Genomic DNA, 20,806 nt, shown 5'->3' with positions numbered 1-20,806 from the left:
ACCTGGGTTCAACCCCTGGCTTGGATAGATCTCCTGGAGGAGGGCATGACAACCCCCTCGAGTATTCTTGCCTGGAGAATCCCGTGGACAGAGGAGCCTGATGGGCTACAGTTCATGGGGTAGCAAAGAGTCAGACACGACTGAGTGACTAACACTTTCACTTTTCACTTTCACTTCAAATATACACAAACCTACTAAAATGTCTGCAACAGAAACCCTGAGCTCCCCTCACCACGCAGGTGCTTCTAGAGGCCTCATCCACGGCTTCCACGACTCCCCTGGGTCCCCTCTAAGAGAGGGTTCACCCCAGATGGCAAGAACCAGGTTCTGGCCTCAATTTCCTGTGATCATCCAGAGCAAAGGGCCCCTTTCATAAATGCTACTCTGATCATGTGAATTCACGAATCCTTTAAAAGGACACTGTCTCTCCATACCAACACCTGATGAGACCAAGACTTTAAGAATAGAAGTAAATTAGAAAAAAAAAAAAATACACATTTAACCCTCCATTCTAAAAATGACTGTAAGTAAAAGAAACCCAGAAGTGTTTAAAGCCCGGGTAAGCTTCACTTATACTTAGGTACACGAGACAGTAGCTCAAGTCAGATTCAACACGTTAGACACTATCCCAGGTTTGTGTTATTTTCTTCAAGACATGGTGTCCTTGTCCATAGGCCTGTCCTGGGGGAAAATCTATAGCAGGAAAATGGTGAGTTACCGGGGGGAGGGGAAGGACTTGTAGTTTGGATTTTTCATCCAAGCCATTTCTAATGAGCAGTAAAGAAATATGAGCCTGTTAAAACATTACTTACTGCCTGCTGGATGTCAGACTTCACCTGCTCACTCAACATGCCTTCAAAAACAAAGGAGTCACCAAACTTCTCAGCCTGAAGGAAAGAAAGGAAATAAAAATCCAAAAAAGTTTGCAGTAACACATTTCATAAGTGCCATTTTCTGTGTACACTACTTGAGTGGTTCTTCTTGTCCAAATGAACTTAATTTTGTCATATGACCTCCCAAAGGATTCAGAAATGACATTAAAGCATCTGGCTTCCTATTAAAACAGGTTAGTGTCACTTACAGAGCCCATTTTCATTTTAGGCTCATGTAGCTGATAAGGATACAGACGGGAAGAGATTAGCTTTTGAGCCTGTGATTGTTTCTGTTGATGGAAACACATCTCCCCAAGTATTACAAATGACTTTGGAAAATAACAGGATTCTTTACATATCAGATCACATATCAAGCTTTTCCTTTGTTCTACTCCTGGAATCTAGCTAAAAGAAGCAAATGGCACTGTTTGCTGATATTCTGACACACTCTAGCTCCACTAAGGTGTCCACTGTGCTGATAAATCTCAAGTGGCCAACTTGAACACCAGGCGGAAATCTGTATTTTAATCATTTTTATTTAACGTTACTGTTGCAAGTCTGTATCTACTTGGTTTTCCTTGCTGCATGTGGCCCCAGTCAGCAAATGTGCAAAGTAGCCTCTTGGTTTCCATGGTTCTACTCTTCCAGTTTTCTTCCTCCTTTTGGATTCTTCCTACTCAGCTCCTAAAATACGTGGGCTCTCTTTCTAGCCCCTAAAACACTGTTGCTCCCTGGTGTTCTGCCCTGCTTCTCTGCTCTTCTTACTCTATTCCAGCGGCTCTTGGGCTCTGTGCAGTTGAGATCAGCTGGCAAACTTGTTGCCACTACACATTACTGCTCCCCAAGCTCAGAGCTTCTGATTCTGGAGGTCTGGGGTGAGGCAAAGGAACCTGCACATATGAACAGCTAAGCTGGTGACTCTAATATAGGCACTTGAGAGACACAGACCTGCTGCTGGACAAACTCGGCGATCTCATCATTTTAACCATTGCCAGCACTTCAAATGATGCTCAGATCTCTACCTGCATACATATCCTCTCCTCACTAGATGAGCAAAACTGCCTACTACACCCCTGGATTTCAGGCCTTATGAACACCTCAAATTCTTTTTCCTGATTCAAGCTCATCAACTTTTATGCATCCCAGCTCTTCTTCCTGTATTCCCTTGTGGCATCACCATGTCTAAAAACTCGGACCAGTCCCTCATTCAACAACATTGATCAAAGACCTACCAGATGCCCGCCTTTGGGCTACATGATAGAGATACAAGGTCAATATTACATAGGCATGGATTCTGACCTTAGAGCACTTATACATGGAGCACTTAGAACAAGAGTCAAGTTGAAAAAAGAATGGAAGAGAATAAGTACAACTTTATTTGACACTGTAAGGGGGAGAGTATTGAGAAAAGTCTCCTTTTGAGAGAGTGGGCAGAGGAAGCCTCCCTGAGAAGGATAATTAAGATGAGATGACTTGAGAATGAGAAGGAGCCGGCCATGCAAAAGGGGGACAGGCAGGAAATTCTAAGCGGGGGAGAGTGTGGGCTGTGCCCCAAAGATGGCAAAGAGTGTCCAGTTTGCAAAGAACAGAAACAAGAACAGTAGGATCAGAATGTGATGAGCAATGGAAGTGTGATGTAAAATGAAGCTGGAGAAATGGAAAAAGACAAAAACAAAAAAACAACTGTAAAGTACGATAAAAATATGAAGTATCTTATCCAAAGCAGGGGCTTTAACCCTCTTTGTTCCCTAGGCCCTTTTGGCAGTCGGGTGAAGTGTATAAAACAAAATCAACACAATTACAAAGAAAGCGAGTTATAGCAAAATATTTGTAAAACAAATGTGTGCTATAGTAACACATACAGGTGTGTGTCTATATGTATATGTCTGCCTTTTTTATTTTTTAATATATTAAATAAGATCTAGTGGCAGGTCTCATCATTTCTAAGGTGGGGATGAATACAAGTAATTTTAAGGTTAAGATCTCTGTGAAAAGAATAATGTGGCACAAAGTGTCTGTGATTTCTGCTGAGGACAAAGTCACAGGCATTGCTGCCATTTCTGTACCACACTGTCTACTGCCTAATTAAAGGACATGCTCAATTTCAGTTAGAGGGTAACAGAAATCCAGACGTAGTATCCCATCATCCATGCTCCCAGACGCCCTAAATTCTACTCATTCTGTCTAATCTCGATGGAGAACCCTAGTCCATGGGAAACTTCCTGCCTTAAAAGCCATCTTCTAACTTCAGCAGACTATTGAGGAACTTGATCTGAGAGTACTCTCATGAAACAAAAAGAACAGAAACTTCTCACTAGGAATGGAAACAAAGAGGCAACCATTCTGTATATTTTCAGAAATGCCAAAGAAATGCGAAACCAAATTTGGAAGTTGTCTTGCTTTCAGCATTCACTCTGAATTTTTTTTTTTTTAATAAAAAAGATGTTCTACCCTGAAACAAAAAACAAGGCAGGGACTCCACAAACTGAAGGCGAGGGAAGAATCTTTTGGTAAGAAAAATGGGAAACCCATAAATATATGACAAGGATATTTGAGCCACTCAGAAGCTTCTGCCATCTAGAAAGGCTCCCTCTTCCCAGTACCACTGAATACAAACATCCACTTTCAGAACACTGCTCTGTGATTCAGCAACCACAGCAAACACTGGAATTGCTGAAGGAAACCTTGTGTGTCTTCAGGCACTGGAATAAAACCACAAAAATGAAAAGCTGCACTTCTTCATCTATCACTTATGAACTATGCCATGCTTCCAAAACACACGAACTATAATTTTTTGAGAGGGAAGAGTGGCCTTACTTTACATGATGTTATCTCAAAAAGCCTGAGTGGACAGTGGCACTCTTTGGCATACTGCAGCACTGACACACCTGAGCATCAAGGTTAAAAGACGGGTGCTGGGGTCACACTGGCAAGGCCTGAACCTCAGCTTCACCACTAACCAGCTATGGGACTCAGGGCAAGATGCTTTGATAATCCCCCGTTTACCACCTGAAAAGTAACCTGTCTCACTGGGTTTCTATGAAAACAACAACTATAAACAGTGCTGTGATGAACATTGGGGTACACGTGTCTCTTTCAATTCTGGTTTCCTTGGTGTGTATGCCCAGCAGTGTCCATCAGCAGATGAATGGATACGAAAGCTGTGGTACATATACACAATGGAGTATTACTCAGCCATTAAAAAGAACACATTTGAATCAGTTCTAATGAGGTGGATGAAACTGGAACCTATTATACAGAGTGAAGTAAGCCAGAAAGAAAAATACCAATACAGTATACTAATGCATATATATGGAATTTAGAAAGATGGTAACAATAACCCTGTATATGAGACAGCAAAAGAGACACAGATGTATAGAACAGTCTTTTGGACTCTGTGGGAGAGGGCGAGGGTGGGATGATTTGGGAGAATGGCATTGAAACATGTATAATATCATATACGAAACGAGTTGCCAGTCCAGGTTCAATGCATGATACTGGATGCTTGGGGCTGGTGCACTGGGACGACCCAGAGGGATGGTACGGGGAGGGAGGAGGGAGGGGGGTTCAGGATGGGGAACATGTGTATACCTGTGGCGGATACATGTTGATGTATGGCAAAACCAATACAATACTGTAAAGTAATTAGCCTCCAATTAAAATAAATAAATTTATATTAAAAAAAGGAAACAACAGTTAGATGAAACATAATAAGTGCTTGGCACAGCACTGGGAACGCAGTGAAAAGCGGTCAACTGATGAAGTCGTTCCTCCCCATCCCAATCCCGTTACCTCTGTCAGATAGCCAGTTGAGTTCACAAACTTCTCAAATTCAGCATTACTGACTTCATAGGCATCCATGTAAAAGGCATCAATAGCAACTCTCCTCGCAGGTGCTTCCCCATCCTGCTTTATCTGAGGATCATCTGTGCCCATTGTAAACACGCCGGCAGGGATGGGGACCATCTGCAGCAAAAGGGGAAACACAGGAGCCAGAGTGAACCCGGGTCAAGTGTAAAGTGCCAGCATGCGGTGAGCACCAGACGCAGAGCGAACCCCCGCCACAAAAGCCACTGAGAGATGAGGAAGGTGACCCCACACTCCAGCGAACGGCTAGTCACAAAAGGAAGAGAAGAGTCTTTAGGACAGTGATATATCTAGAAAAAAACTCTTCATAATACATATCTGCACACACACACACACAAATAAATAAATGAAAAATAAAAAGGGCTTCCCTGGTGGTCCAGTGGCTAACACTCTGTGCTCCCAATTGAGGGAGGGGCAGGGTTCAATTCCTGGCCAGGGAACTAGATCCCACATACTGCAACTAGGAAGTGGCACAGCCAAATAAATAAATAAAAATTTTTAAAAAAAAATATCTGCACACACCATGGAAGCAGGTTTAGAGCAAGAGTCACCAAGCTCCTAATGACTGGAGGTCAGAGGCAGGGAGAATATTCCACTTCTTTATACATCTGAAGGAAATGGCAACCCACTCCAATACTCTTGCCTGGAAAATCCCAAGGACAGAGGAGCCTGGAAGGCTGCAGTCCATGGGGTTGCAAAGAGTCGGACACGACGGAGTGACTTCACTTCACTTCACTTTATACATCGGCGCATTTTCCTCCTTTACTATGTTCTTATCCCTTTTAAACTATTTTAAACAGCAAATATAAAAATGCCACATATAATTCTTTTAAAACCTACTCAGTCAATCAAAGTTGCCAATGATAATGGAAAAGACCTAAATCACTCAAATGGAAAATCTAAAACATTTACTAAAGGACTCTGCCTTGTCCTTTTTTAACACCTTATCTAAACTCCAGCTGCAGTTACTTTGTTTCTATCTATAAGACAGCATATTAACAAGCAGAGACATCACTTTGATGACAAAGATCCATACAGTCAAAGCTATGGTTTTTCCAGTAGTTGCGTATGGATGTGAGAGCTGGACCGTAAAGAAGGCTGAGCACCAAAGAAATGATGCTTTTGAACTGGGGTGCTGGAGAAGACTCTTGAGAGTCCCTTGGACTGTAAGAAGATCAAACCAGTCCATCCTAAAGGATATCAGTCCTCAATATTCATTGGAAGAACTGACGCTGAAGCTGAAGCTGAAGCTCTAATATTTTGGCCACCTGATGTGAAGAGTTGATTCACTGGAAAAGAACCTGCTGGGAAAGATTGAAGGCAGGAGGAGAAGGGGGAAACAGAAGATGAGATGGCTGGATGGCATCACTGACTCAATGAACATGAGTTTGAGCAAGATCCGGGAGTTGGTGATGGACAGGGAAGCCTGGCATGCTGCAGTCCATGGGGTCGCAAAGAGTCAGACATGACTTAGTGACTGAACAACAACTGTTTTATATAAATTCTAAACACCAAGAGGGCAGCAACTGAGGCTACCTTGTTCACATGTTGTCCTAGCACTAAACATAAGATATGAGGATCACACCTAAAATTTTCAGTTAATAAACACAGGTCCAAGGTCAGCATTATTGGGGAAATACAGATGAAATCTACAATGAGATTCCACTTCACACCCACCAGCACAGCTGTAATCAGAAACATAGATAAGAACAAGTGTCGACAAGGATGGAGGAAAATTGCAACTCTTTACGTTGCTGGTAGAAATGTAAAGTAACACTGCTGCTTTAGAAAACAATGTCAGTTCTTCAAAAAGCTACATAAAGAGTTAACACATGATCATGTAGTTCCACTTCTAGGATTATACCCAAGATAAATGAATCCATATGTCCATGAAAAAACCTGTACAGTAATGTTCATAGCAGCATTATTCATAATACCCCAAAAGTGGAAACAACCCAAATATTCATTTGTCCACTGATGAACAAATAACATGTCACACATCCACAAAATAGAAATAAAAAGAAACAAAGTACCACACGGGTGAACCTTGAGAACATGATGCTAAATGAAAGAATCTACTCACAAAAAGCTGTATATTGTATGATTCCATTTATACAAAATGCCCAGAGCTGAAGCCAAAGAGACAGGAAGTAGATCAGTGATTGCCAGAGCCTGCAGGGAGGTGGGCAGAGGGAATAAGTGCTAATGAGTATGGGGTTTCTTTTCAGAGTGATGAAATGTCCTAGAATTAGTGACGATGCTTGTTGAAATCTTGTGTCTATACTAAAACAAACACTGAATTGTAAACTTTCAAAGGGCGAATTTTATGACATGTCATTTGTATCTCAATTTCTAAACAGCAACACAATCATACCATCTATCAGAAATATACTCTGCAGACACAGTGTCTTACATGCTAATCATTTGAGTGAAAAAGCAATTCACTCACTTCTCAGCAGATTAGGATTTATCAGATCTCTGATCTAGAAAACAAAAGTTCGACTTGAGGAAAAGAAAAAAGGAAACTAAAGAGTAATAGCTAGTAGGAACAAAAACAGAAAACATGGCTTAGCAATAAGAGCAGAAAAGTTCAAAAAACGAGTTCAGAAGTAACAGAAAGTAATGATCAGTAATCATGGTTTCCTACTCTCTATTTCCACTCTCTTTACTGGTGGTTGCTTTCAATTTTGTGCATGTATTTCTCAATGAAAATGGAGCTGCTTTCATCATGACATATGTAATAAATGTTTTAATGTCCAATGTATTATTATTAAGAAGTCATCCCAACCTCGCCCATCTGCTAATCCCAACAGTTTGGCAAGCACCCAGTTTTACTGGGTCTCCTAAATGTATATCCCTCTCATCTTTCCCCTTTTCTGTTTCTCAATAAATGCAGTAGCCTCACAATTGGCTCCTCTGCCTCCAGCTTCATACTTTCACATTTCTCCTAGCTCCTCTCTAAGCCAGCAACCCTCCACTCAAATCATTCATACAACAAATACCCAAGCCCCTACTGAACCTTCCAAAATATGTCTTCTATATCCAACACAATTTCCTGAAGCTCTGCTTGGAACAGAAAAAGGTTGGAAACAAACGAAATATTCTTCAGTATTGGAATGATTAACTAAGTTGCGGGCCACCCATAAAATGGAAAATTAAGCAGCCACAAGAAAAGAAAAAGAAGGAAAATTGAGGGAGAAAATAAGACAGTTTTAATATATAGATATGGAGGGATCTCACCAGGATAAAGGGATAAGGAATGGAGAAGACAATGCCAATTCATGGCCAATTCATACTGATGTATGGCAAAAACCATCACAATATTGAAAAGTAATTCCTCCAATAAAAATAAATAAATTTTTTTAAAAGAAAGCATGGTATGTTATCATTTCTGGAGAAAGGAGGTGAGAGGGAAAATATAGATTCACATCTTCTTTTTGTATTTGCTTACATTTGCAGAATACCACTCTGGGAAGGTATTCAAGAAACTCATGCAGTGGTTGTCAGAGGGTAAGGTTATTATGTAAGTGGAAAATTTTTCACCATACACCCTTCTAGACAATTATTTTTTAATTTTAAAACCATGTACTGTACTATTGATTATGCCATTTTCCTACTTAAATTCTTTAGGGTTCTCCACCACCTTTCAGAGTATAATAAACTATCAAAGCATCAGAGCCCATCTCTCTCACCCTGGACTCCATCTGTACTTCATCTCTCCATTAACGACATCTGTGTTCAAGGATCACCTCCTACAGAAAGCCTTTCCGGCCTGCATTTCCCTCTGCTGGCTCGGCATACATCCCTCATTAGGGTCCTTTGGTAAACACCGTTTTATCCCAACACCTGCCCTTGATCCCAGGCTCCTTGGGGACCAGAACTAAACTTGTCATGTCTCTATCCCCAGCTCCTAGTACAGTGCATAATTCAAGGAAGGAAGGAAGGATGGAAGGGAGGAAGGAAGAAGGGAAGGAAGAAACCTCATTGACTGAACAGATGATTTCACAAATACAATGAAAAATCTATCATTTTAATTACTCCTAATTATAAAAATTCTCGGGGAAGGAGGTGGGAGGGGGGTTCAGGATGGGGAACACGTGTACCCCGTGGTGGATTCATGTTGGTGTGTGACAGAACCAATACAATATTGTAAAGTAATTAGCCTCCAATTAAAATAAATAAATTTAAATTTTAAAAAAATTCTCCTTCTTCTATAACACCATCCCAGACATGGATAGCGTGTCTGCATCACAGTGAAACCTGCTGAACAGACTCTGCTCAGAGACTGAACTAGGTTCACACATTATTCTCATCATTTGTCAAGCGTCTGGGACACAAGATCCCTTAGTCCTAAGATGAGAAGTCAGAATGTTAAGCAGCTCTGCAAAGAAGCAGAAAAATAGAAGCCTGCAGATAAAAGCTTAAAATGATTATTAAAATGTTCTAATAGAAGGTTTCATGTCTCATAAGGGACTTGAAGGAAAAAAATAAAAGCTTTCCAGCAGCAGACAAGGAGGTCCTTTTCTAAGAACAGTTGTTCATACCTTCCTACAAACACAAGGTCCATAGGAAGCTATGGGCCTCATTGTATCGTATGAAGTTTTACTATTATCTCAGTTTCTCATCCCACTATCCCTCCAGGTGAGTACCAACAATGCCAACACAATCACAACTTCCACTGCGGACTCCTGGCCTGGTTGCTTTTTTTTTCCCCCTCTTTTTCATTGACTGTCAGAGATAACCCACACTGAAGAAGCCAAGTTTCCACTCTGGAGGCGATAGACAAAAATAGACCACAAAACTCTGACTGGATCATAATTCCCAAATTATACTAATGAAGTGAAATCTCGGTCCTGCAAATGTGAAGTGCTGTTCCATTGAAACCCGGAGCATCAGGTCTCACAGTCGTAAGCCAAATTCAAAGAACCACTTTCACCACGTCTTCATAAAGGTCCAGGTTCAAACAGTCCATTCTTCCCCGGCAGTCAGCTCAAACCCTGCTGCCACCAGTTTCTGCTACTACCAAGCCAAAAGCACACGTGAAGTCAAAGTGACCGTCTTACCATTAGGACTGTATTCGGGCTACACACTCCGCCCAGGTGCAGGGAACATCTATTATTTTTGCTCACCTGGCACCCATTCCTTCCTGTTCTTCTAAGAGCAAGTGACATCTCTCTGAAAACCAGTTCTTCAGCTGAGAGCATGACGCCGGGTGTGGTGGTGGGGGGAGCTGGATAACTGCTCCACCTCCCATGATTCAGGTCTGATGATTTTCATCACCACATTCTTTTGACCATAGGGATACAATTAGAGACAGACACACGACCTAATCACAGTTAATCTCAGAACTTCTGCTGGTGCTACGAGGGAAAAAAACCTTTCTTCCAGTTTTTTTATCAGTAGAAAGGATGCTGAAGCTGAAACTCCAATACTTTGGCCACCAGATGCGAAAAACTGACTCATTTGAAATGACCCTGATGGTGGGAAAGATTGAAGGCAGGAGGAGAAGGGGACAACAGAGGATGAGACAGTTGGATGGCATCACCAACTCAATGGATATGAGTTTGAGTAAACCCTGGGGTCCATGGGGTCACAAAGAGTTGGACAGGACTGAGCGACTGAACTAAGAAGGGATACTACCCGAACGTGATACTACCCGAACGTGATACTACCCTAACGTGAAGCCTACACAGAAGAAAGAAGAGCTGTCAAGAGAGAGCCAGAAGGAGAGACCTGAAGATGCTGCCTGAGGTCCTGGATCCAGCCATGTCTGGGGCCACAGCTGTACTTGAACTTCCCAGTCACGACAGCCCGTCCCCCAGTTTTTTTTATCACTCTTGGGAGTCCCCTGGACAGCAAGGAGATCAAACCAGCCAAGTCTAATAGGAATCAATCCTGAATATTCATTGGAAGGACTGATGCTAAAGATGAAGCTCCCAATATTTTGGTCACCTGAAGCAAAGAGCAGACTCACTGGAAAAGACACTGATGCTGGGAAACACTGAGGGCAGAAGGGAGTGTCAGAGGATGAGATGGTTGGATGGCATCACCGATTCAATGGACATGAGTTTGAGCAAACTCCGGGAGATAGTGAAGGACAGGGAAGCCTGGCATGCTGCAGTTCATGGGGTCACAGAATTAGACACGACTTAGCGACTGAACAACAATAACAAGAAGCTAGCTTTAAGAATCTTTTCTTTCACTTGCCTCTGTGGGTTGTTTTTTTTTCTTTTTTTAACAGAGAAAGGGAGATATATTTAAATATTATAACAGTTACCTCGTATGCTGCTGGCATGCTGATATTCACAGCTTATAAAGTAAAAAACCTAAACTTTTAAAGTCAGCTCTGAAATAGATGCATTTTCATCAATACATTCACTAGGTCTGGTCTTCTGAAATGAGGTAAATCAAATAATTGAGATTATTTGTTAAAGAACAAACTCAACATGTCAGCAGCAAATTTCAGTTAAAGTAACCTGGAAACCAATGTTCCCATAACCGCAGTACAAAGTTTGGGTTTTTGTTTTATACACAAAAGCAAAATTAACTTATATGTAATTCTTTTGTGTAGCACTCTCCTTTTTCCCTCTTTCCTCTCCTCAAACCTAAGCAAAAAGCTAAAAGCTCTGGAGGAAGCTGAGTGGACAAGAAAACCAAGCTCCTTGGTTCTGCCCACAAAGTGCTGCCTTAACTATCTATGTAGGACTTATCTACCTCCATCATCCTCTCACTCTACTGCCACTAATTGCAGACGGAATGACAGTGAAGTCCCTTCAAGCCCTGTGAGTTTATGATTATATTCGGCCTCAGTTGTTACGTCTGTAAACTGGGGGATAATATCTCATAGGATCCTTGGGAGGATGAGATACAGCAAAAAGACTATTTGCCAAAGGTTTCTTTTAAAAGGATCTGATACCCTTTATTCCCTTGGCAGTTTCTCAACATTGAAGCCAGTAACAACAAAAAAGGTAAGATCATTCCAGAAATTGTTATACCATGCTTAAATATGTAAAGCACTCAGAGGATACAGAGGTTAAAGCAGGACTAAAAAATTGCTTCCCATGCAGAATGAGACATCAAACAATTACACAAATAACACTACTTAAAAAAATATATACACATTTCCCTCAAACAACGACAAAATACCTGAGAACACGGAGGATAAAAACACTACTTCTTCCTGGAGGAAAGGGGTCAGAGAGGAGAGGGCATTCAATCACACTTTGACACCTGGGTCAGCATTACCCTAGCAAACCATTCTCAGACAGGAAATCAACTGACTTCACCTATACAAACAGAGATGGCACACACAGTTTTATCATCTCATTATCCTCAATGCCACATCAAACAACTACTGTAAATGATACATGGAAATTAAAATATTTTGATACCTTTTTATAAAATAATCAGCAGTGTAGAATACTGTTAGAAAAGCTTTCTCAAAGAGCACTATATATTTTGTTAACTGGAGGGAACTTACGTAAAATTTGAAAGTATCTTTATTGTTTCCCAGACAATTCTTACTGCGTTAACTTTCTAGTGAAACTAAATTCCTTGAGAGTAACGCCCAGGGCTATTTACTTCTTTGTGTACCTCATCTTGCCAAGTGCTCATTAAATTAAAATATATTTTTTAAAAAAACACCTCATACCTAAAAGGTGTTACATGAAATAGGGTGAAAATGTGATGGCCAGAAATCTTAAATTACTTACATTTCCTAGAATACACCAATGCATTTGTACAATGGTTTGTCTATACCCATGCTATTCTCCTTCTTGCAAGGTCCTTCAAGCTGCCTCGCCATCCCCAACTGCTGAAAATGTTTCCTCCAAAGCCTAGCTTACTGCATCTTTTTGTTTGAGCACCTCCTGACTTATTCAATATCACAGTAATACAAGTCTATGCCCCAATCAGTAATGCTGAAGAAGCTGAAGTTGAACGGTTCTATGAAGACCTACAAGACCTTTTAGAACTAACACCCAAAAAAGATGTCCTCTTCATTATAGGGACTGGAATGCAAAAGTAGGAAGTCAAGAAACACCTGGAGTAACAGGCACATTTGGCCTTGGAATGCGGAATGAAGCAGGGCAAACACTACTAGAGTTTTGCCAAGAAAATGCACTGGTCATAGCAAACACCCTCTTCCAACAACACAAGAGAAGACTCTACACATGGACATCACCAGATGGTCAACACCAAAATCAGATTGATTATATTCTTTGCAGCCAAAGATGGAGAAGCTCTATACAGTCAACAAAAACAAGACCAGGAGCTGACTGTGGCTCAGACCATGAACTCCTTATTGCCAAATTCAGACTCAAATTGAAGAAAGTAGGGAAAACCGCTAGACCATTCAGGTATGACCTAAATTATATCCCTTATGATTATACAGTGGAAGTGAGAAATAGATTTAAGGGCCTAGATCTGATAGATAGAGTGCCTGATGAACTATGGAATGAGGTTCATGACATTGTACAGGAGACAGGGATCAAGACCATCCCCAGGGAAAAGAAATGCAAAAAAGCAAAGTGGCTGTCTGGGGAGGCCTTACAAATAGCTGTGAAAAGAAGAGAAGTGAAAAGCAAAGGAGAAAAGGAAAGATATGAGCATCTGAATGCAGAATTTCAAAGAATAGCAAGAAGAGATAAGAAAGCCTTCTTCAGCGATCAATGCAAAGAAATAGAGGAAAAGAACAGAATGGAAAAGACTAGAGATCTCTTCAAGAAAATTGGAGATACCAGGGGAACATTTCATGCAAAGATGGGCTCGCTAAAGGACAGAAATGGTATGGACCTAACAGAAGCAGAAGATATTAAGAAGAGGTGGCAAGAATACACGGAAAAATTGTACAAAAAGATCTTCATGACCAAGTTATTCACGATGGTGTGATCACTCACCTAGAGCCAGACATCCTGGAATGTGAAGTCAAGTGAGCCTTGGAAAGCATCACTATGAACAAAGCTAGTGGAGGTGATGGCATTCCAGCTGAGCTATTTCAAATCCTGAAAGATGATGCTGTGAAAGTACTGCACTCAATATGCCAGCAAATTTGGAAATCTCAGCAGTGGTCACAGGACTGGAAAAGGTCAGTTTTCATTCCAATCCCAAAGAAAGGCAATGCCAAAGAATGCTCAAACTACCGCACAACTGCACTCATCTCACACACTACCAAAGTAATGCTCAAAATTCTCCAAGTCAGGCTTCAGCAATACTTGAACCATGAACTCCCTGATGTTCAAGCTGGTTTTAGAAAAGGCAGAGGAACCAGAGATCAAATTGCCAACATCCGCTGGATCATCAAAAAAGCAAGAGAGTTCCAGAAAAACATCGATTTCTGCTTTATTGACTATGCCAAAGCCTTTGACTATGTGGATCACGATAAACTGTGGAAAATTCTGAGACAGATGGGAATACCAGACTACCTAACCTGCCTCTTGAGAAATCTGCATGCAGGTCAGGAAGCAACAGTTAGAACTGGACATGGAACAACAGACTGGTTCCAAATAGGAAAAGGAGTACGTCAAGGCTCTATATTATCACCCTGCTTATTTAACTTATATTCAGAGTACATCGTGAGAAATGCCAGGCTGGAAGAAGCACAAGCTGGAATCAAGATTGCTGGGAGAAATATCAATAACCTCAGATATACAGATGACACCACCCTTATGGCAGAAAGTGAAGAGGAACTAAAAAGCCTCTTGATGAAAGTGAAAGAGGAGAGTGAAAAAGTTGGCTTAAAACTCAACATTCAGAAAACTAAGATCATGGCATCTGGTCCCATCACTTCATGGGAAATAGATGGGGAAACAGTATCAGAGTTTGTATTTTGGGGCTCCAAAATCACTGCAGATGGTGATTGCAGCCATGAAATTAAAAGACGCTTACACCTTGGAAGGAAAGTTATGACTAACCTAGACAGCATATTCAAAAGCAGAGACATTACTTTGCCAACAAAGGTCCATCTAGTCAAGGCTATGGTTTTTCCAGTGGTCATGTATAGATGTGAGAGTTGGACTGTGAAGAAGGCTGAACGCTGAAGAATTGATGCTTTTGAACTGTGGTGTTGGAGAAGACCCTTGGACTGCAAGGAGATCCAACCAGTCCATTCTAAAGGAGATCAGTCCTGGGATTTCTTTGGAAGGAATGATGCTAAAGCTGAAACTCCAATACTTTGGCCACCTCATGCGACGAGTTGACTCATTGGAAAAGACTCTGATGCTGGGAGGGATTGGGGGCAAGAGGAGAAGGGGACGACAGAGGATGAGATGGCTAGATGGCATCACCGACTCGATGGACGTGAGTTTGAGTGAACTCCGGGAGTTGGTGATGGACAGGGAGGCCTGGCATGCTGCAATTCATGAGGTCACAAAGAGTCGGACATGACTGAGCGACTGAACTGACTGACTCTTTACCTTCCTCTCAATTTTGTTCTGAACCTAAAACTACTCAAAAAGAAAAATCCTTTTTCTAAAAGAAGAAAGAAAATTAAGAGGAATAAGAGTTATCACTAGGACCATGTATCTTTCCCATAGTATTGGACTTCCAAAATTCAGAATAAATTGGTAAGTGTCAGAATGAGACTAAAGTCATTTGCACATAAACTAAAACATTGGAAACCAAGGAAAATAGACAATGAATAGCCTCCTAAGAAGTCCTTTGTCTTGATAAGAAGTCCATTTCATGTTCAAGAATTAAGTTTAGGAGTCCTTCAAGGCTTGTGAGCTGTGTTCTCAACCATTGTTAATTTACTAACAACTTGAGACGCTGCCAATGGCACTCCACTCCAGTACTCTTGCCTGGAAAATCCCATGGATGGAGGAGCCTGGTAGGCTGCAATCCATGGGGTAGCTAAGAGTCGGGCACGACTGAGCGACTTCACTTTCACTTTTCATTTTCATGCATTGGAGAAGGAAGTGGCTACCCACTCCAGTATTCTTGCCGTGGAGAATCCCAGGGACAGGGAGCCTGATGGGCTGCCGTCTATGGGGTTGCACAGAGTCGGACACAACTGAAGCGACTTAGCAGCAGCAGCAGCAGCAGAGATGCTGCCAAACATTATAGAAACTGAACAGAAGTGAAAATGAACATAAAATAAATGCATGTAAACAAAATATAATTAATTTAACTAATGTTTAAAGTGAATGCAAGATATGGCCAAAGATGACCCATACAATAATCAATCTGGACATGAAACCACACTAAAGGGCTGAAACAAACAAAAAAAAAAAACGTATCTTAAAAATGTGATTCAAAAGATACCTATATCCGATTCTGGGATCAATCAGACATTGGACCTTTTAAAATGAGGAATGTTCAGTACTGGCCAGAAGGTCCTTGGTAAAAGTTTGACACAGATCAGTGTACATGCAGATAAGACTGCAACCGTGTTACAAACAGAGCAACAGATGGCTTTCTCACAGAAGGAGAGACAGACTATCAATTACCATTCAAGTTAGAGGAATATGGCCACACACCGCAACTGTAACCAATGCTCCTTACCACACAAAAGATAAATGCTAATAATTCAGGGCATCCTTTGAGGAACAACAAAAATTTAAATGCCAATAATTACAATACAGGATGGAGAAACAAAAAGAAGTCCAGCTACCAACCTCCTAACACTCTATACGGAGTCACGAGATTATGGTGCTGACCCCCATCACTCTCACAACCTTGTTGGGGAGAGATACCAGCAGACAATTATCTTTAGTAATCGTTATATCAGAGTAAACAGATACTACTGTGTCAGCATATGGAAATACTGAAGGCGCAGAAAGGAAAGAGATTAGGTAAGGTCTGCAGGAGACTTCCCAGGAGGCTCAGCGGTAGAGTCTGCCTGCCAATGAAGGAGACCCGGTTCCCATCCGAGTTGGGAAGATCCCCTGGAGAAGGAACTGGAAACCCACTCTAGTATTCTTGCCTGGGAAGTCCCACAGAGAAGTCTGGCAAGCTACAGTTCACAGGGTTACAAGAGTTGGACACGACTTAGCAGCTCAACAGCAACTACTACTACTGTTTTCCTTAGTTCTTCACATGAACTAAAGTGCTAAGGACAGCAGAATAAACAGGACAAGTCCTCAAGAAGCATAATCTACAATAAGAGACTACCGGTATGTATACAACAATGTTACAGATACTGACACCCAGTGTCCTGATTCCTTCACAATTAATGAGAAGAACCTAGGACTCCTCTGTCCATGGAATTTTCCAGGCAAGAATACTGGAATGGGTTGCCATGTCCTACTACACTGGATCTTCCCAACCCAGGGATCAAACCCCAATCTCTGACTGGCAGATGGATTCTTTACCCTGGCACCACCTGGAAAGTCTAAACCTACATCTGTATAACTTAAAATTCGGAGAACCTCATCAAGAAGATAGGGTTGAAAGAAAAGGAAGTAGGAAATAAAAGACAAGAAAATGAGAGACAACTGTCCTCAAACCAAACTACCTAATGCTCAGAATTAGGCAGAGCCCCAAGACCCAGCTGTTTTGGAGGGCGGAGGAACTTCTCATCAAACTAGATCGGCCAGTGCGCGACTTGGCGACGTGATTATAATCTTTACTTGCCCTCCTCCAACCACTTGGTTTACCCATCCCAGCCCTGTCGAGGAACCTGGCGACCCCCACCCATCATCAGGGAACCGAGAGAGCACCTTGGTGGGCGGGGATGGCCGCCCTCCGGGGACCGAGCCCGGGGCGTTCGCCTCCCGCGAGTATCGGTGCGCGGCTGCCGAGCTTCCCTGGGCCCCTGGGCGCTGGGGATTGCCACAACCGCAGGAGCCCGCGAGGGACGGCGCGCCTGCCTCAGGCCCAGCCTCTTCGCCCCCAGCCGCCCAGCCTAGCAGCAAGAACAGCGACAACAAGAGGACGAGAGTGAGCCCGGCGCCGCTTCCTCGAGCTGGCCCTAGCGCGGGCGCAGCCATGTTGTCCCGCGAGCCATGTGACCCTGTAGGTCACGTGTCCCCGCCCACCTTAAAGGGGCCAAGCCCCAGGCTGACTTGAGAAGTGGCCTTGATTGTTGTCCTGTCTCCACTTCTCTCCAGGTAGATCTCCTTTAGAGCCTTCCTCCTTGGCTCTGCTTACGTAAAAACAACAAAAGCCCAGAAGTCATGAGCTTCTGCAGCCTGTACGCCCCATTATTATTTTTTGGTTGAAAAAATTATAGTCAAGTTTATTGAGCATTTGTTATGTGCCAGGCTTCCCTCCTAGCTCAGTCGGTAAAGTATCTGCCTGCAATGCAGGAGACATGTGTTCAATTCCTGGGCCAGGAAGCTCCCCTGGAGAAGGAAATGACAACCCACTCCAGTATTCTTGCCTGGAGAATCCCATGGACAGAGGAACCTGGCAGGCTACAGTCCATGGGGTCGCAAGAGTTGGACACGACTAAGTGACTTTCACTACTACGTGCCAGGCAATAGGCTAGGTGAACATTTTACTTTTTGAAATTTCATTTACTCCTCAGGGGGACCCTGAATATTGAGTTCACAGAACAATTAAGTGATCTGCCCACCGTTACAAGGCAGATAAATGTTTGAAGAGATTTAAACGCAGCCACACTAGGTCTCTAACACATATCTTAAAACCTTGAGGGGTTTTGTTTGTTTGTCTACATAATTTTGGCTGTGCTGGCACTTTGTTGTGGCTCTTGGGCACTTAGGTTTCTCTAGTTACCTCAGGCAGCGGCTTCACTTGCGGTGCAAGAGCTCAGTAGCTGTGGCGCTGGGCCTTGTTGCTCTTTGCCATGGAGTATCTTAGTTACCCGACCAGGGATGGAACCAGTGTTACCTGCATGGGAACGTGGATTCTTAACCCCTGGACAACCAGGGAAGTCCCAAACCCTCAGTTTTAAACCATTATGCTGTTATGTAGGCATCTCAATAAGCTTCACTTAACAGGAAAATGGAAGATGAAGGTGTTGAAGGAACCCTGTCCAAGGGATTGTTGTTGTTGTTGCCCTAGTTTAGTCACTGCGTGGGGTCCGACACTTTTGCCACCCCAAGGACTGTAGCCCCGGCCAGGCTTTTCTGTCCATGGGATTTCCCAAGCAAGAATACTGGCATGGGTTGCCATTTCCTTCTCCAGGGATACAGTTAGAGAAATCCAGGCTGTGGTTCTCAAAGTGTTGTCCCAGACCAGCAGCATCAGCATCACCTAGGAACTTGTTAGAGATTCAGTACTCAATCAGGATGTCTGGAGACCAGACGCAGTAATCTGTGCTTTTAACAAGTTCTCCAGATGATTTTAAAGCACACTGGTGCACACTAAAGTTTGAGAATCACTGTTTTATAGGACCCAATTTCTTCGGGGGGGAGGAAAAAGGCAAAACGAAAACCTAAAAGGGGGGACCTATAGGTTAAAAATGAAATCTCAACCAATTGCAATATATATGAATCTTGTCTAAATATGAATTCAAACCTATTGATCTCAAATTTTTTAGGATAATCAGGGAAATATAGCCATTAAATCAAATTATGATATCTTGTAAAATTACGAAATACTGTCAATTTTGTTTTTAGTTCTTTAAGAGTGATATTGATATTTGTGGGTTTTTTTAATTACTATAATTATTTTCGTTGTGCTGTATTTTCGTTGCTACATGTTGGCTTTCTATACTTGTGGAGAGTAAGGTTTACTCTCCAGGTGCAGTGTGCAGGCTTCTCATTTTGGTAGCTTGTCTTGTTGAGGAGCATGGACTCTAGTCGCATGGGCTCAGTAGTTATGATGCACCAGCTCAGTTGCCCCGTGGCATTTGGGATCTTCCTGGATCAAGGATGGAACTCAGTGTCTCCTACATTACAAGGTGGATTCTTAACCACTGGACCACCAGGGAAGCCCTGGTGGGTATGTTTATTTTTAAATTGTTTACCTGTTTGTTTATTTTTATTTTTGGCCACACTGGGTCTTCACTGCTGAATGAACACTTTGTCTAGTCGCAGTGCATGGTCTTCTCATTGCGGTGACCTCTCTGGTATTGCAGAGCACCAGCTCTGGAGCACAGGCTCAACAGTTCTGGCTCATGGGCTTAGTTGCCCCATAACATGTGTGATCTTCCTGAATCAGGGATGGATCCCCTGTCCCCTACATTGGAAAGCAAATTCTTAACCACTGAACTACCAGGGAAGTCCCTGTCAGCATGTTGTTTGTTTTTTTTTTTTGATAATCTCTTCCTTTGAGATATATATATATATATATATTTAAATAGATAATAGATAGATAAAAAGACATGCTGTTGCCAAGGTGTTACTTCTCAAAATCCAGTAAATAGGGGGATGGCTAGAGATGAAGCACAGTTAGCCATGACTTGGTCATTGTTAAAGCTGGTTTATGGGGTTTTCTTTGAGTGTTTATTGTCCTATTCTTTCTAGTTTATGTGTGAATTTTTTTAATATAAAGGGAAGTTCTTTGGTGACCATTTTGCAATATGTACAAATACGGAATCATTCTGTTGTACCTGAAACTAATGTCATATGTTAGTTGTATCTCATTTGGGGGGAAAAAAGGTGAAAAAAGTGTTTTAAGTCCTTTCATACTTGCTGACTATTTTGCAGTTTGCCATGAGCTTTCAGACATTTCCTCATTTGAAATCACAACCACTCGGCAAGAAACCTACTATTACTATACCCGTTTAACAGTTGATGAGGCTAAAAGGTCAATGCTTTAACAAAGGTTTTACATATTAACTGTGCATAAATATAGATTCCAGGTCAGAGATTATCTTCATCGGTCTCAACACAAGCCTGTTGCCCTATCGAGCCCTGAATTCCTTTGATTCATGGTCCTGCCCCACTATTAGGCAATTAGCTTCATAAAGGCAAGTATCCTGCTTATTTGTTCACCATTATATTAGCAAAAGTGCCAAGACCTGGCATTTAACAAACATTTATTGAACATTTATTTAATTAATGGAAAAGTGAATGCCAATAATTATGACCACTTTTCTCACAAAGAGAAGCAAATTGTTGAGAAAACAATACAGATTTTAGACTCAGAAAGAGTTGTGTTAAAAGCTAGCCACTTATAAGAGGTATTCACCTTTTAAGCCACTATTTCTTCACCTGAGAAAT

At 42.0% G+C, this 20,806-nt stretch overlaps 1 protein-coding gene across 2 annotated transcripts in view; it reads right to left on the bottom strand.

The window, feature by feature from the left end:
* SUMF1 (sulfatase modifying factor 1) overlaps positions 1-17,716 on the bottom strand; it is a 98,958-nt gene extending 81,242 nt beyond the window's left edge. For both annotated transcript variants that reach the window (XM_069561819.1, XM_069561820.1), the window contains exons 1-3: positions 17,396-17,716; positions 4,665-4,838; positions 813-887 (exon numbers count right to left, since the gene is read on the bottom strand). In XM_069561819.1, the coding sequence (XP_069417920.1) occupies positions 813-887; positions 4,665-4,838; positions 17,396-17,665 (519 nt within the window). In that variant the 5' untranslated portion in view covers positions 17,666-17,716. The remainder of the gene's footprint in view (positions 1-812; positions 888-4,664; positions 4,839-17,395) is intronic.
* Positions 17,717-20,806: the final 3,090 nt, after the last annotated feature.

This window comes from Ovis canadensis, chromosome 19 (genome assembly GCF_042477335.2).
Source record: "Ovis canadensis isolate MfBH-ARS-UI-01 breed Bighorn chromosome 19, ARS-UI_OviCan_v2, whole genome shotgun sequence".
NCBI lineage: Eukaryota > Metazoa > Chordata > Mammalia > Artiodactyla > Bovidae > Ovis > Ovis canadensis.
Note: the sequence above shows the minus strand (reverse complement) of the source record. Positions and strands in the feature narration are given on the sequence as shown.